Genomic DNA, 18433 nt, shown 5'->3' on the forward strand with positions numbered 1-18433 from the left:
GAGGGTCCTCCTTCAACTGCCTCAATCGCTGAAGCTGCACCAGGTGGGGATGAAGGCGCTCACAACTCACTAATACTTATAACCGAGTCCCCCACTTCACCACCACGCCAGGAAGCCCCCCTTGCTCAACCAATTCAAGAGGGTGGTGGTGAGAGTCAGCACCAGGCTCCTTCGGCACCTCCACCAACAGCAGTTGCAAACCTTTCCCCCCTTGGTCAAAGAAGTCTGGGGGACTTTCACAGCCAAGCTAAAGATGATGGCAGAGGACCTTCCCTCAATCATAACCAAAGCTGTGAAGAGCTCCAACAAAAAGCTTCAGGATGAGATCTCCATGCTCCAGGAGGAGAATCGCCTGATAAGGATCGAGGCGGAAAAGCTGTCTTGCAACCTGATGATGGCAGAGATCGATCACTCAAGGGTGGAGGACGCCATGAGTGCCGAGTTGAGGGTTGCGCGCAAGGAGGCCTCCGATCTGCGCCAGAAACTGCACCTCCTAGCTCAAGAGAAAATCGAGCTGGAGAGCAAGCTGGTTCCTTACAGGCTTAAGGTGGCCAACTTGGAGGCATCGATGAAAGCGGATGCAACCAAGGTGGAGAACCTTGAGAAGAGATCGGCTGATCAGGAGGTTCTCCTTGGAAAGGTCGAGAGGGAGAGGGACGACGCCGTGGACGAGTTTGCCAAGGCTCGAGAGGAAAACGAGAAGATTGCTGCAGAGCTGGCCCAGGCACGGGGCGAAGGCAAAAAGGTTGCTGACGACCTTGCTCAGGCTCGTGGGGAAATCGAAGAACTGAAGAAACGAGCTGATGAGCTGAAGCAGCAAACCGAGGGGCTCAAACAACAAAACGAAGAGCTTGAACTGAGCTCCGCCCAAGTCCTTGCCGTCGGATTCGACGCCGCCCTGGAGCAAGTCGCTTGCCAGTACCCCGAGCTCGACCTCTCCATGGTGTCGATATGTAATGAAGTGGTGGATGGGAAGATCGTGCCTTCTGAAGATTAGTCGTCTCCCTCCATCACTTATTCCCTGGGAACCAATGCTTGTTCCTTTTTGTACAAACTTTACCTGTAATAACTTTTTCTTTTCTTCTTATGCATTCGAACTGATACCACCTTTATTATAAATTTTTCTGCTTCCGCATATGGTCTCTCTGTTTACTTTTCTTTTCCTAGCAGAAACCGCTTAAACAAATTAACTTAGCGATTCTGCGGGCTCAATCGTTTACTTACTACTTCAAACTCGAGCAAACTATCAACTTTCCAACGATGGCATTTTAATAACTTGTGAACTTAAGGCAACGAACTTCAGCGCGAAACTACTTACTAGACAGCAAGTTTCAATCCAACTGATAGTTTAAGATATAGTTCACCTGATCTGCTCCATCGAAATGGGCCCTTACTCTTGCCATCGCCTGAATTTCTTCTGATCGCCATAGGGTCCCGGCGATGTAAGCCTCCTTTTACCTTCATAACTTGGCTATTGTTCCCTCATCTGGGGGTAGAGGCGCCTTTCGGATCCTTCTCTACCTCCCTGAGTTTCAGAACAATAAGCCGGATAGCTAGGCGTTCTCTTTGAACCTACCTTAGCCATCCTTTAAACTTCTTCCACCCTCCACACTGTACTTGAACTCGTTTGAGACGAGAAGGATTTTATCTTGCCTGAACTCGCTCGACGGCGAGAAGGTCTTTATCTTGCCTGAACTCGCTCGACGGCGAGAAGGTCTTTATCTTGCCTGAACTCGCTCGACGACGAGAAGGTCTTTATCTTGCTTGAACTCGCTCGACGGCGAGAAGGTCTTTATCTAGTGCCTCTACTTTGCCCAGGGATTACATCTCCTCTTCCCTGGATGCACTGAGGACTTTTAACTTGTTCTCGCCTGCACTCGCACAAAGTCGAGGAGGACTTTAATCTCTTTCTCGCCTCAGGACGCGCGAGGGCGTTGAGGTCTTTTAAACGTTGCTGGTGCCTCCGATCGCCAAAAGACGATGAGGACTTTTAACTTTAACTGATGCCGCCAATCGTCGAAAAGCGATGGGGACTTTAAAACTTTTAGAAAGCATGCAGCATATCTTCAAACTTGCCTTAAATCACATACGAGTGACAAGGTCTTTTTTCTAAAACTTTCGAAACAACAAGCATGCAATCTTAGAAACTTTAAACTTTGAAAACTCTTCTTTATTGGGTGGCCTCATTAAAAACCCTCCTTAGGGAAAAAAGAGTGCCCCCTTCAAACTGTTTTAATAGAAAGCTTGCAAACCTCTTCGTGTTTGTTTCTACTTACAAAGCTTTAACTGTAATATAACTTGAGGTGTGTGGCGTTCCAAGTGCGAGGAATCGCCTCTCCTTCCAATGTTTCTAAGCGGTAGGCGCCGTTCCCGAGCGCCTCGGTTATTCTGAACGGTCCCGTCCACTTAGGCGACAATTTGTTCTGCATTTCGTACTGGTGGGCCTTCCTCATCACCAGGTCGCCTTCTTTAAACTGCCTCGGCATCACCTTCGAGTTATACCTTCGTTCAATCCTCCTTTTCACTGCTTCGGCTTTTACTCTCGCCTCCTCCCTGACCTCATCCAGCAAATCCAGATTCAACCTTCTTTCCTCATTCGAGTCTTCCGCTACAAAGTTCTGGAATCTCGGTGAGCTCTCCTGGATTTCCACTGGAATCATTGCGTCGCATCCATAGACCAGGCTAAACGGGGTCTCATGGGTTCCTGACTGCTCGGTGGTGTGGTACGCCCAAACTATGCGGGGTACCTCCTCAGCCCACGGTCCCTTGGCTTTCTCTAGCCTTCTCTTCAAGCCTCTTAGCAATACCCGATTGGCGGACTCTACTTGGCCATTTGTCTGAGGGTGCTCGACGGATGCAAATACTTGTTGAATTCCCACCTCTTTGCACAGCTTCTTCAACAGGTGACTTGCAAACTGAGTCCCGTTGTCTGACACCAGGCGCTTAGGCACACCAAACCGGCACACGATGTTTTTCCACACAAAGCTCTCGATCTTGTGTGCGGTGATCTGGGCTACTGGTTCTACTTCGATCCACTTGGTGAAATATTCAATTGCCACCACCAAGTACTTCATATGCCTGATCGCCAATGGGAAAGGTCCCAGAATGTCGATTCCCCACGTATGAAACGGCCAAGGGCTGTAAATCGACTTTAACTCTTCTGGAGGCGCTTTGTGCCAATCGGCGTGCTGCTGACATTGCTTGCAACACTGTGCATATTTCTTGCAGTCCTCCCTCATTGTTGGCCAGTAGTAACCTGCACGGAGGGTTCTTGCGGCCAGAGCTCGACCCCCGACGTGACTTCCGCATATCCCTTCATGGAGCTCGGCCATAATTCTTGTACATTTCTCTCCGTGCACACATTCCAGGAGTGGGTGTGTGAACCCAAACCTATACAACTCGCCATCAATCATTGTGAACTTGTTGGAGTTCTTCTTTATCTTCCTAGCCTCCGTCGGATCCAGCGGGAGAAGGCCATCTGCCAGGCATCGCTGGTACTGTGTTATCCACGTGTCTGGCTCATGCGTAGCGCAGACCTGCGTCATGTTCACCCTCTCCCCCCGACATGCTCTTATTCTCGGCGATCTCAAGGTTTCCTGAGTCAAAGACCTGTGACTGCTCGCCGCTTTCTCTGTCGACTTGCTTATTTGAAGAACCAGGTGGTCTGCCACAAATGCCCTAGGCGTCTTCAGAGTTTCTTGGATTACCGTCCTCTGCCTACCCCCCTTGCCCGAACTGGCGAGCTTAGCTAGCAAGTCTGCTCGAGCATTCTGCTCTCTGGGCACATGTACCACTTCAAAGGAGACAAAGGAAACCTTCAATTCCTGCACGTACGCTAAATAAGCCGCCATTTGTGGATCCTTGGCTTGGAACTCGCCTGTTACTTGTCCCGTGACCAACAGCGAGTCACTCTTAGCCATCAGCACCCTAGCTCCCATCTCCTTGGCCAGCAAGATTCCGGCGATCAGCGCCTCATATTCTGCTTGATTGTTGCTGGCTTTGAAGGCAAACCTCAGGGACTGTTCAATCAGAACACCGTTGGACCCTTCCAGGATGACTCCAGCACCGCTACCCTGCTGGTTCGACGATCCGTCCACCGAAAGTACCCAACGAAAATCGTCCCCCTCAACTCGTGCTGCTTCCGATGAGAGCTCGACCACGAAATCAGCGAAAATCTGCCCCTTGATCGGACCTCGGGGCTCATACTTGATGTCGAACTCCGACAGCTCCACCGCCCATTTCACCATCCTCTCAGCCACATCAGGCTTCTTCAGAACTTTCTGGATAGGCAATTCGGTCATCACCAGTATTGTAAAACTATGAAAATAGTGGCGCAACCTGCTCGCCGAAAATACCACAGCCAGTGCAGCTTTCTCCAAGGCCTGATACCTCACCTCCGGGCCTTGCAACACCTTGCTGACGAAATAAATAGGCTTCTGAGCCTGGTCTTGGTCTTGGGCGAGCACCACACTCACCGCCCTCTCAGTCACAGCAAAGTACAACCTGAGAGGGGTTCCCACCAACGGTTTGCACAAAACCGGCGGGCTCGCCAGGTACTCTTTAAGCTTGACGAAGGCCTCTTCACACTCCTTCGTCCAGGTAAACTTATTGTTCCGCCTTAAACACTGAAAGTACGAATGGCCTTTCTCTCCGCTAGCCGATACGAAACGAGACAGGGCGGCCATCCGACCTGTAAGTTGCTGCACCTCCTTCACGGTAGCCGGGCTCCTCATCGCCAAGATGGCAGTACACTTATCAGGATTGGCCTCTATTCCTCTTTCAGTTAAGAGGAATCCCAAGAACTTCCCTGCCTCCATGCCAAAAATGCACTTCTCGGGGTTCAGCTTTAACCTGAACTTGGTGATTGTGGTGAACAACTCCTCCTGGTCTGCAACGTGCTTGCTCTTCTCCGGCGAGGTCACGACCATATCATCCACGTACGCTTGCACATTCCTTCCCAGCATTGGTGCAAGTACCCTATCCATCAATCTTTGGTACGTGGCCCCCGCGTTCTTCAGCCCGAAGGGCATCACCTTGTAGCAGTAGCACGATCTCTCGGTCATGAATGCGGTCTTCTCTTCATCCATGGGATGCATCTTTATCTGGTTGTACCCCGAGAAGGCGTCCAGGAAACTCAGCAACTTGCACCTTGCAGCACTGTCGACCAGGGCGTCTATGCTTGGCAAAGGATACGAATCCTTTGGGCAAGCCTTGTTCAGGTCAGTGAAATCGACGCACATGCGCCACTTCCCATTGCTTTTCTTCACCAGCACGACATTGGCCAACCACTCAGGGTACTGGACTTCCCTGATATGGCCTGCAGCGAGGAGCTTCTGTGTTTCATCCCTGATCGCCTGCCTTCTCTCCTCGTTAAACTTCCTTCGTCTCTGTCGCACTGGTCTGACCTGGTTGTCCATTGCTAGATGGTGGCACAAGAAGTTGGGGTCGATTCCCGGCATGTCTGAAGCAGACCATGCAAAAGCATCCAGATGCCGCTCTATCACCTTGGCGATCTGGTCTTGGAGCTCAGCCTCCAAGGATCTTCCCAGCTTGAAGATCTTTCCCCCGATCTCCCTTTCGAGCCACTCCTCGACGGGTTTGGGTCTAGCTTCCCTGGCGATCACCGCCCTGGCGATTCCCAGTTCCCTCGCTTCCTCTGGGCGGTTCCTCGCCTCTTCTTCCCGATCGGCGTTCTCTCCCTCAACCTCAGCATCCAGCATGGTGACATCGCCTCCGGCTGCCACTTCCATCGCCGCATCAACAACTCACCATTCTGTGGGCTTGGGCTTCACACCGGGAGGCGGCGTCGTTGTGATGTAACTTACTGACCTCTTGTTTTTTAGGCTATTCTCATAGCACTTCTTCGCTTCCTTCTGGTCAGATTTGATGGTGATCACCACCCCCTCCATCGACGGCAACTTCACCTTCATGTGCCTGGTTGAGGGCACAGCTCCTATTCTGTTGAGTGTTGGTCTTCCCAACAGAATGTTATATGCTGAGGGAGCATTCACGACGAGGTACTTGATTTTCTCCGTCCTCGAGCCCGCCTCATCCGTGAATGTAGTTCTTAATTCTATGTACCCCCTGACCTCCACCTAATCGCCAACAAGCCCATACAAGCACCCTCCATATGGCCTCAGCTGGTCGAGAGGCAATTGCAGCTGCGTGAAAGTCGGCCAGAACATCACATCTGCCGAGCTTCCTTGGTCCACCAGTACCCGGTGGACCTTCCTTCCCGCCGTGACAAGCGAGATAACTATGAGATTGTTGTCATGAGGCACAACGTCCCCGGGATCTTCTCTTGTGAACGTAATGTCCACATCTGGAGAGTGATCCTCGAACATGTCCACCGTCATCACAGACCTTGCATATTTCTTCCTCTGTGACGCGGTGCATCCACCACCCGAAAAACCCCCAGCGATGGTCTGGATCTCTCCATGAGTGGGCATCTCATGCTGCTGAGCCTCACCACCCGTCGGCTGGGAGCTCGACGCGCCCCCCGTCCTCCTGTCCAGCAGGTAATCATTCAAGAAACCGCTCTTGACCAGGTCGTCGAGCTGGTATCCCAGTGCCAAACACGAATCCACGGTGTGACCAAAACTCTGGTGGAACTCGCACCAGGCGTCTGGTTTTGGTCCTAACACCTTGTCGCCCACCTTCTCAGGTGCCTTGAGCCTGGCTGCTATGTTGGGGATGGCGATTAGATCCGCCAACCCCATGACAAACTTATGCTTTGGCGGGCGATTGTACTCCTTGGGGCGCCCTGGGCCCCTGCCCTTGTTTTTCCTTGGATCATAAGGATGGCGAGTCCTTTGATCCCTCTTGGTCGCCGCTGTCTCCAGCACCCTCTGTGGCTGGATCCTGGTCTGGGCACGTGGCCTAGCGGGGGCCACGCTCCCTCTCTTCTCGGCGACCTCACTCTCATCGGCGATGTGGGCCACCGCAAGTCGCCTAACCTCAGCAAACGTGGCGGGGTGAGCCCTGATCAGTGCCTCGCAGAAAGGTCCCGGCAGCACGCCCTTTTTGAAGGCGTATACCAACATCTCTTCGTCCTTGGCTGGCGAGCGGACCATCTGCGCTCCAAAGCGATTCAAGTAGTCCCTGAGGGACTCTCCCTGGTACTGCCTTATGTCGAACAGGTCATAAGACACCCTAGGTGGCGCCTTGTTCACTATGTACTGCTCGACGAAAAGCTTCGAAAACTGCTGGAAATCGGTTATGTGACCGGTAGGCAAGCTCACAAACCATTCCAACGCTGTTCCCTGGAGCGTGCTCACAAACATTTTGCAATACACAGCATCCGAGCCTCCTGACAGCATCATCTGCGTGTGGAACGTGGTGAGATGTGCCTCAGGGTCCTCCACGCCGGTGAAAGTAGCCTTCACGGGTACCACGCTCGCAGGGATAGGCGTGTCTGTGATCGCCTGAGCAAACGACATAGGGAAAACGCGAGGTGGCGACGACGGTGCGAACTCTTCAGCGACTGGGCGGCCTCTCTGCTCCTGAAGAGCTTGGCGCAACTCCTCAGTCACTTTGCTGAGCTCTTCATTCCTGGCCTGAGAGGCGACTAGGTCCTCATGCATCTTTGCTTGCTCTACGCGCGAGGCCTCCACATTCGCCTGCAGCGCACGCATGATCTCCATCATTTGCGCCATGGTCACGGCGCCTTCAGCAGCAACTGGCACAACTGGACTTAAACGGTTGCTTCTCATCTTTCTCATGAAAACTCAGCAAACCAAAGTTCGATGAACAAAACCTCCTTCAGCAACGATTGATCCAGCAATCAACCGGTTAGAAACCCTCAAACTCTTTAAAACCTCCGCAAGCGCAACCGCAGCAGCACGCCGATAGACTCGGACGTCGAAAACTTCACGGAAACTCGCAACTTCACCACAAAACCACCGCTTCTCCAGCAAGCCCCCGATTCCCTAATCAGAAACGCAATCGAACGGAAAATGCACCGAACAACCGATTGAAAACCGCGCGAACAGCGAGAAACTCCAAGAAGACCGATCGAAAGCTTGAACGAACGGTGGAAAACCTCACACTACCGATTAAAACCCAAACAAACGGCAGAGACCTCGATTTCACCGAACAAAACTCGAACGAACGGTGGGAAACTCGAACTCACCGAACAAAAGCGTGAATGAACGGCGGGAAATGGTTGCACCAGCACACAACCACACAGAAACTGCGGAAACTCCAAGAACTCACGCTGTGGATGGGGACAGGTTTTACACGGCCCCACGGTGGGCCCCTGATGATCCTGCCTGCTGACCAGAACGCAAGAGCCTTCCCTCGTCGAATCTGGATCGACTTTGCACCGTGCTAGCTTCCGTCCTTCACCTCGATTCACCTCAGGAACCTGCAAAAGACAGAACGGCGCCGCTGCGGCCGATCACGCTCCGACGCCCAAGTCAGCGACTGAACCACCAAAATACTAAGAGAAAACTAAGAACTGTAGGAACCGTGCAATGTTCTCTCCCAGCGTACTCAAGTTCTCGCAAGCGTAAAAGAAGTATTCTAAAACGCGCGTACCTCATAAGTTCGTTAGAATCTCTTATATACCTGTGCACTTTCTCTCTCCTGACAGTTACACATCTGGACACGTGGCTCGCATCCAGCTGTACACGTGTCACCATCTGGAGCATCCTTGACTTGAGTGTCACCTCTTACTCTTCAGGCTTTTCGACTAAGTTACTTATGCAGGAAGCAACTCAGCGTATAACTGCCTTGGAGCGCGATCTCTTCTGCGTGGCGAGTACGGGTGTCTTCATATACACCTTCCATGTGGTCTCGCCGGCCGCCCTCATGATCTGCTTCACTCGCTTCATCGTGCATGTCTGGGTAAGCTGTTCCCCGACCTCAACCTCTGGCCAACCAGGGAATGACCATCTGACAACTTCATCCTCCGCTTCGAAAGCCTTGAACAAGCTTTCCTGATCTTTCGGCGATGTCCTCCTTTCGGCGATCTCTGATCACTTGGTCGCCTGGGTTCGCATCCGGCGACTACGACACAAACCTGGAGCCCGCCGGTTTAGGTATGCTAGAGATCGGGGCACGCCAACTTAACGACTGGCGACTACACGAGCCCCCCGACTTCCTTCCCTTCTGCCTGCCAGGTGTCCCGTTCAACACGCCCATATTATAGATTGCTGCCACGTCATCACTTCCGACTGCCTGGGCGGTACAACCATAATTAGGTTTACTGAGAGTGTGCCTTAGCGCCGCTATCACCCACTCTTAGGGCAATCTACGCTTAAGGCTCCTTCACTGGAGTGCAACCTCTGACGGGACGACCACCTTGTCTACCTACTCTCTGGAGCCATTCGTACTGGGAGTGCCCTAGCTGCTCACGTGCCATGCATGCATTTTACCCCTAGGATGTAACCCTCACAGGTCGTATCTCTCCCAGTGGTTCTTTACTCGTGCTACACCTGAACGCGCCCTCCATGCCACATGCATGGACCCCTCGTGATCTAGGCTTCTCTCTAACTAGTAACTGGTGTGTGGTCCGGGATCCACCTCTTGATGCCCAACTCTGTTGTTCGAGTCACCGATGTCCGATGTCTCATCGCCCTCACTATGTTGCCAAGGACACATCATCATATCCTGGTGATCGATGTCTGACCACTCTTCAGCACCTTGGCTCACGTGCCTTGCGAGACACTGGCCCACACCGCTCGTGGGACCCAGCTTACGTTGCCCCATCATTACTAGCAGTCAACGACGCCCGAGGACTGGTCGGTACACAAGCCCCTAGTATCGAGCTGTTACCTTTACCTAATACACAAGAATTTGTGCACGAGGAAGGAGTAACAAAAGCTGAATTTATCAAGAAATTACATGAGAGGGTTAAAAATCAGATACATAAGTAAACTGAGAAATATAGTCACAATAAGGCAAAAAGGGAGATAGTTTTGAATGAAGGATATTGGGTTTTGCTTAATAGATTTCTTAATAGAAGAAAGTCTAAACTTATTCCCCAAGGAAATTATCCTTTTCAAATCCTCAAAAGAATAAATAACAATTCATATCAATTAGATATGCTTAAAGAATATGGAGTATATGCTACTTTCAATGTTATTGATCTAACACCTTTTACATGTAACACAAATGATGAGGTAGAAACTATAGATTTGAGGACAGATCCTCTTCAAGAGGGAGAGGATGATGGCAGAGCCCCCAACAAAGGACAAAACACTAGATCATTGGCTAGAAAATGCAAGAAGAGTGGGACTTAGCTACTCCAGTCAATGATACACTCTTATACATGTTTGAAGGAGCCATAACCTAGTTGTATAAATTAGAATAAGATTTCATTTCTTGTAAAATTCGACCTTAAATTGGGCCAAGAAGCAGAGGAATTTGAGCCAAATAGAGTATAATTAGATTAGAGTTCATAAACCTAATTAGGGTTTAATTGGGCTCAATTATGGCCCAACACAAACCCTAACACGGTGATGAATTTTTTTACGACAAATGTACCACATAAGAAGTAAAAATTTGTCCTTAAGGACGAATATCGAACCCATAAGGAATAGTTGAATTATCAAGTATAAGATTCACTAAATAGAAAACAAAATAATAAATTTTGTTGGGAGTTTGTTATAATGATTGCAAGAATTGTAAAGAAAGCAAGTTAAAGAGTTTGTTGGTTCAATTGGGATTGGGTTTCATCCTTCTTACTCTTTCTTATTTTGAAAAACATAATAATATTTTATCCTTTTGATTAATGTTGATGCTCATATAAAAGTCATTTATATTGATTCCTCACATATAAAATTATTAAGAGAGTATCCTAAATATCGATTTCTCTCATATTTATAAAAACTCTTTAGAATTACGATTAGATGTTGAGAGAAATTAACATTTAAAATATATTTCTAACATTCAAATATGTTAAGCATTGTCATTCGGGTCAGAAACTTAAAGATACTTTTAAGCCAAATCTAAGGATCTTGATCATGGTAAACAAGCATTACAAATAAAATGACAATACCAATCATCAATCAAGAAAATACTATTATATTGAATATCACCTTAATACATAAGAGTTTGAACAAATTACTCACAATTCCAAAGGATAGAATTAACCACTCATGTTGGTCAATACAAGCATGGAAAGCAAGAAAAGAAGTTTCAGGATGTTTCTCCTTGATGATTGCCTCATCTAGTGTTTTCTAACACCTTATATTCTCCCAATGAATGTCTAGGGTTTCTCCTCACGCCTTATATTTAACCTAATCGGGTTTGGGCTCAGTGACATCTTTATTCATAATATAAATATATGCTTCATCTCTCCCTAAATTCATGAAAATAACACAAAATTGGGAATAAATCATCCTTATTCATATTATAATCATAAAACATGTGAAAAGATTTAAATTCATAAATTAGGGGTTAAATTATAGTTATTTTATCAATAAATATCCATAAGTGCCTGTATTTTAATATGAAGTTGTCCTCGCCAGTTGACTTTCTTATCGATTGACTCTTGTGACATGTTGTACCTCCGGTCAGTCTCCTCTGGAATCTGTTCTACGTCTTGTTGCACTGGAACGTGGCTCCGTTGAAACAGAGGGGTCTCTACCTGTTGATCACACTCTGACGATCAAGTCAGTGAGAGCTTACTAAAATTAAATAAGTATTCAGTTTCAGTCTAAAAAACAACATACCTTTACCTAGTCTCAATCCCCTTTTATAGCTTATCTCTTGTAACAACTTTCTCTCATGAGAATCTAATCTCAACTGAAGACATACGTAATAGAAAAACATTATGTTTATGGGCACCATCCCTCGAGGTGCTACAACAGAAAGGAATCTTATCTCTAATGAGAGCATAAAATAATAACATAACAACCACTTGCCATCAGGGCACCATCTTAGGCGCCAATAATAGGGAAATATTTTGTTTGCATGGGCACCCTTACTCATGGTGCAATGTTATCTTTCACTATGCATGCAAGTTAACCACCGCGTGCCCTAAAACACAGACACTCAGGTTAAAAAATATTTACGTGACTTAACTATCCCGTGTACTATATGTACCCCTAGGTTCATAAATACCCTTTACTAATAACCTTATATTAGTGTATAAAAAGATTATTTTAATTATGCCTCAATTGGCTTACTAACATAGTTGGGCCAAACACATGACCCACTTTATAGGCCCAACAGCCGAGCTGATCTACCCACACCTTACACCAAGCTCTGATCACTGAGCACTCTGTCTAGTACAGAAATATTACTGAAATATATCAGTTATCACATAGTCACTTAGTGGAATTACATGTCTAGGTTAAATATGATTAATCCATCACACTTGCCTTGTAGCTAGGAATAAGCGTGAAATTTGAATTTAAATTCCCCTCCAATTTTCCTTGTAATTGACTAGACCCTTAACCTATAAATGAGGTGTTTGGCTCATGAATTTTCAGTTCAATGGATATAGAGTGTTTGATGTGAGTTGATTTTAAGATTGTACATTTTATGGGTTGTACTTTGTTTATGAGTTTTTGTTTTAAGCAGAATATGGTGAGAAACCCAAAGAAGATTCCCACTGTACACGAACTTAATTGAGTGGTTAAGTAAGTGTGAAGGTTCACTTCTATAGGGCAAAGAGAAAACACAATTATACGGTGATTTAGATGATGATGAGTGGAAATGAAAAGCACATAAGAAAAAGAAAACACAATGACATGAAGAATGGAGAGAAGTGGCGGAAAGAAAAGGAAGGAAAAAGCTGAAGAGATGAAGAAAGCATATAAAGATTAGAGGTTGCCACGCCATTTGGAGGATGGGATACTCCAAGATGAGTGGTGTAGAGCCACCACTTGAAGTAAAGAGCACTCAAGATAAGACCCAAGGATAATAGGAGACTCAGCTCACTAAACACTCTGACAAAGTTTCTTTACTTTCAAAATTTAATGTAACAAATACATGAGGCAAGGCACTTTATTTATAGGAGAGAGTGCCTTGGAGAACAAGATAGAGGGGTAGGGGGTCATTTGTGAGAAGCCTTCTAGAAGATAGTATTGAACAAGATGCTTTGATGTCTCCAAATCCAAGAGGAAAGCTTGAAGACCATGTTGTTGGGTGTGTGTGTGTGTTGTTTAGTTGTTTGAAACTTGTTAATTCACTCCTTAAGTTGATCCAAGTTCATTTGAATCTTTAACCTTTTGAAAAGATGTGTTTTCTAAAAAGTTGTCAAAAATTCAACAGGTTGTTTTTCAAAACAACAGGTTGTTTTACCTTAGCTGTTTTTGAAAAACTTGGTTGACTTTGCTGTCAAACCAAAATAATCGATTGTTTCAACAAAACAACCGATTGTTTTCCTGAAAACCTTAACAGAATTTTGTTAAGCGGTTTTAATATGTTTTAAATGATCCAAACTAACTTGGCTCCTTTATTAAATGCTTTTGACCACTTGGTTGGTCTATATAAAGGTGGTTTTACATTCCTAATCTTGAAGTAACAGAAAGAGTTTATCAAAATAGTTTTTCCAAGATTTGAAAAAGCTTTGGATCATTCTTAAGTGTGTGGAATAGGATTGGGTTGTAATTCTGAAGTTTAAGCTTTGTAATACCCAGGTGTATTTTATTCCCTTCTTCCTTGATTACTGTATTTCTTTATTGATGTTTCCAAGGAGTGTTGTGTGTTCTTGAGGGGTTCAAGATCAACACTCTTGGTGTGGTTGCCAAAGGTAGTGTGTTTCTTGAGGGGTTCAAGGTCACTACTTTGGTGTGTGTAATCTGGTTTTGATTGCATAGTGCAATACCCAGTGGTTTATGGGGACTGGATGTAGCTCTTAGTGTAAGAGTGAACTAGTATAAATTGCTTGCGTGTTTATCTCTCACCCTTAACTCTTTAAATTTTGTTTTTAATTTGTTTTTATAAACTGCTGATAAAAACAACCGATTGTTTCGACAAAACAACCGATTGTTTTTCTGATATCATCTTAAAACAATTTTGGTTCTTTGTTTCCTTGATTTCTTTCTCTGTAATTCAGCATTGATTTTCATTATACCTTTAAAGTTTACGAAAATCCCTCTTAAACAATTCACCCCCCCTCTCGTTTAAGGCCATATATTCTAACAATTGGCATCAAGAGCTTGGTTCTTGAAAGATATTCAAGTTTGATCCTAAATCTTTTTTTTTATGCCTAAAAAACTAACTTTTGGGGAGGGTGCCTTAATTAACAGGCCACCTCTGTTTTGTGGACTGAATTATCAATTATGGAAGGTTAGAATGAAATTCTTTGTTGAATCTATAGATAGAAAAATCTGGAATGTTATAACAAATAGTTATCTCATGCCTATATCTGAAAATGTTTCTTCTGAAAGAGAACATCTTGATTGTGTAGCTATGAACATCATTGTATCTGCACTTGATTCTAATGAATTGCTCAAGGTTTCAAAATGTAATTCTTCCAAAGAAATGTGGAATACCCTTGAAGAGTATCACAAGTATCCAAGGAGTGCATTGATGGACAAAGAAGAATCGTTTCCTGAATCTTTCTCTTCAGAATCTAGAAAGGAGGTTTGTCTTATGACAAAAGAAGAATCTGGATCAAGTCAAGCAAGAAGGAAAAGAAAGCAAAATAAAAAAGAAGTCAATCTGTGTTTGATGGCCAAAGAAGAAGATGATGCAAGTAGTGTAAGTTCTTGTACTTCTCTAAATGCTGAAAATTATAGTCAACTTCTTCAAGCCTTTAATGAAACTCATAAGGAAGCTAATAGGTTGGCCCTTTTAAATAAAAGGTTGAAAGGTTTAAACAACTCGTTGGAAAATAGAGTCAAGACTTTGGAAGAAGAGTTGAACCATTCAAAAACAGATTTTGAAAGTTTGGAAATGATTTAAAAAACTCTTCTTGCAAGTGTGATTCTAGCTTTTGTGAAAATTGTGAATCACTTCAAAAGAAAGTTCACTACCTTTTAAAAACCATGGACAAGTTTTCCAAAGGCCAATCCAATCTTGAAACTGTTCTTGCTTCTCAAAAATGTGTTTTCGGCAAGGCTGGGTTGGGGTTTAATCCAAACAGCAAGAACAAATCTATTTCAAAACCCTTTTCAAGTTTCTTTGAAAAACAACTTGTTGTTTTATTGAAACAACCGGTTGAAATTTGTCATTACTGCATGAAAAGGGGCCACACTATTAGATTCTACAGAGTAAGAAGGTTTTCTGTTCCTAAAGGTATTTTGAAATGGGTTCCTAAGATTCTTACTAACATCATTGGACCCAAATTCATAAGGGGACCAAATCTTGCTTCTTAATCTTTTCTTGTAGGTATCCTTGGCAGCCAATAATCATTTTTGGACTTGAAGAATGACTGCTAAAGGGAAGTATATCAAGAGCAAAGACAATCTTTGTAGCTATACTTTCAATTGTATATGTCTTGCAAGGTTCTTTGAATGTCAAGAGACATCCTTGGCACGTGCATAGTGTTGATCAAAAGAGAAACTTCAAAGAGAGTATGTGTTTTCATTTCTCAATTTATGTAAGTATGCCTTATGATCATATGAACATCTCAAAGTCTTCTTTTTGGGTGAATCTATTGGGGTTCTCTGTGCAAATGTATGAACAAATTGCATACTGCTTTTTCATCAAATTAAAAGGTAATTTTTGGTTGTGATAAATGTTCTTTTGCTGTCACAGTAAAACAACCGATTGTTTTTTTTGAAACAACCGATTGTTTTTCCTCTGCCACCTTTGTATAATGCTGCCAAGTTTTCTTATGCATGATTAAACCATTCCTCTTTTTCAAATCTTGCTATTGGAAAATATACATTGAGTGTGCCTCAGAATTTGATAATAAAAGTTATCTCCACTTGTTTTCTTGAATGCTCTATGACATTTTCTATTCTTAAAATGCCAACATTGTTTGTACTGCTGGTCTACTATATTATCATTCTGATTTCTGCTTTGTACAACCCTTCTTATTATCTATTTGTAGATCAAATAAGGGGAGAATTTTATGCTTAATTTGGTTGTATAGTTAGCTTTAAATTTGTCCATTATGTTGTTACTTCTCTGCACTTGATTACTTCAATTTTTCTGGTTTTTCTACTAATGTTGTATATGCAGAAAACTGGTTTGTGTGTGTCTTGTTATCTTGCTGCTATACTTGCTTTGTATATGCATCAATTCTGTGTTACAGGACCTTTCAAGTACAGGTGCTATGATGAAGAATAATCAAAGTGATGCTTATTGTTCAAGAGTATACACCTTACTCAAAATTCTTGACAACTCAAAACTCTTGACCTATGTAAAGTAAGTTGTATATGTTCACCCTATGCTTTTGGCTTCATAAGACCAAATGAGATTCTAAACATGCTTGAGGTAATGCAAAGGTATGAATGTATTTCATTATGCATTTCCCATCACTTTGAAAGATGATTTGCTTTGAAAAATAATATTTTCTTGCTGTCTCAAAAACAACTGATTGTTTTCATGAAACAACCGATTGCTTTACCTCTGGAACATTTGAATAAAGCTGTCATGATTTCTTATGCATGATTACAACTGTTTCTTTTCTTTCATAACCCATTATGAGTCAAATATGCATTCTTTGTGCCTTTGAATTAGATCATAAAGAGATATATTCTTTGTTTTCCTTGAAATTCAAAGCTTTTTATGAATGGCAACCACATTGGTGGTCATGGGGTTGATGAATATTTGTGAATGTAATCTTTGGAACATTTGGAAGGTTTGCTCTTAACAGAAGAAACAATATTTCTACCAAATCCAACTCTTGAGCAATCATTTGACCAACTTGAATTGCTGGATGAAGAAAAGATTGGGGGAGAAATTGTGGTCCCCTTGCTGAAATTTTTGGGGTCTATGGTACTTTGATTCTGCTGCTGTCATAGCTCTGATACACCATAGATTTTTCTGCAATTCTGATATGGTATCAAAGATTTGTTGCTGCAATGGTACTGCTACAACACACAGGTTTTCTGGTTTATAATGTTGCTGCTATATGCTGGTTTTCAATGTTGGATATTCTGTTGTTTGTATCCCTTCTTTCATTCTATTTGAGAAGACAAATAGGGGGAAAATGGTGTGGTTTTATGTGTTGTGTTGCTGCTGCTACACTATGGTGTTATCTGGTTTTATCATGGTTTAAATTTTGCTCCTGCCATGCTCTTATTCACCATAAGTTCTGCTGCACACAAGTCTCATTTTGGCACTGATTTTTATGGTTATTTGACTGGTTTTTCTGCTTAAAGGCTTATGCAGAAAACTGGTTTTGTGTGCCTTGGTATCCTGCTGGTGTACTTGCTTTGTATATGCACAAATTCTGTTTTGCAGGACCTTTCAAGTTCAAAAACAACAACACAAACAAACCAGGGATTTGTCTTCATCAAATAGGGGGACATTGTTGAACAAGATGCTTTGATGTCTCCAAATCCAAGAGGAAAGCTTGAAGACCTTGCAGCTGGGTGTGTGTATGTTGTCTAGTTGTTTGAAACTTGTTAATTCACTCCTTAAGTTGATCCAAGTTCATTTGAATCTTTAACCTTTTGAAAAGATGTGTTTTCTAAAAAGCTGTAAAAAATTCAACAGGTTGTTTTTCAAAACAACAAGTTGTTTTACCTTAGCTGTTTTTGAAAAACTTGGTTGAATTTGCTGTCAAACCAAAACAATTGATTGTTTCGACAAAACAACCGATTGTTTTCCTGAAAACCTCAACAGAATTTTGTTAAGCGGTTTTAATATGTTTTAAATGATCCTAACTAACTTGGCTCCTTTATTAAAAGCTTTTGACCACTTGGTTGGTCTATATAAAGGTGGTTTTACGTTCCTAATCTTGAAGTAACACAAAGAGTTTATCAAAATAGTTTTTCCAAGATTTGAAAAAGCTTTGGATCATTCTTAAGTGTGTGGAATAGGATCATTCTTAAGGGTGAAACTATAGATTTTTTGACGTATTTCTTAAGGGTATAGATGTGCGTGACTCCAATACTTATTGGTTGAATGGACTTTAGTTGTAAAAGAATATTGGCTACTGCTTTATATGAAATACAAATATGAGTTACAAATGCACTAAAGAGATCAAAGTTTAAAAATTACCCGTGCTCACAAAGCCCTTCTAAAGTAGCGCATTTACAAAACGTAACATCAAGATTTTTGTTCTACATGCAATGTAGTACACATGCTCTAAATTATTTGTGTTTCAAACACTATCGTCCCTAGAGTACATATTTCCTTTAATTTTGTCTCTCTCAAATATAGTAAAGGCGATTGGTAACATGTTTTTGTATTAGTCTTTGCACAATCACAAACAATAAGGTTCACAAGTATTTTTCGTATAAAACGGTGCATCGACTAGGGCAAACGATTACAAAATCGAAAATCATGAATCCATGGGTTGAATGTCATGGAAATTCTCTTTAAAAATACATGGACCTCATCTGACTAACTCCCACGA

General features: G+C 43.7%; 1 protein-coding gene across 1 annotated transcript; it reads left to right on the forward strand.

Moving 5' to 3' along the window:
* Window positions 1-256: 256 nt before the first annotated feature.
* On the forward strand, window positions 257-16194 carry LOC137839326 (filament-like plant protein 1). Its single transcript, XM_068648448.1, has 3 exons — window positions 257-816; window positions 14307-14541; window positions 16087-16194. Exons 1-3 carry the CDS (start codon window positions 257-259, stop codon window positions 16192-16194), a joined length of 903 nt encoding a protein of 300 aa, XP_068504549.1.
* The last annotated feature ends 2239 nt before the right edge of the window (window positions 16195-18433 follow it).

Source organism: Phaseolus vulgaris, chromosome 11 (assembly GCF_000499845.2).
Source record: "Phaseolus vulgaris cultivar G19833 chromosome 11, P. vulgaris v2.0, whole genome shotgun sequence".
Taxonomy (NCBI): domain Eukaryota; kingdom Viridiplantae; phylum Streptophyta; class Magnoliopsida; order Fabales; family Fabaceae; genus Phaseolus; species Phaseolus vulgaris.

Bases quoted from the DNA above. Each gene is read 5' to 3' on its own strand.
- LOC137839326 (XM_068648448.1), top strand. From the start codon at position 257: ATGGCAGAGGACCTTCCCTCAATCATAACCAAAGCTGTGAAGAGCTCC. The intron at 817-14,306 runs GCAAACCGAGGG...TATAACAAATAG, and splicing joins CGAGCTGATGAGCTGAAGCA to TTATCTCATGCCTATATCTG. The intron at 14,542-16,086 runs GTTTGTCTTATG...TTGTATATGCAG, and splicing joins CTTCAGAATCTAGAAAGGAG to AAAACTGGTTTGTGTGTGTC.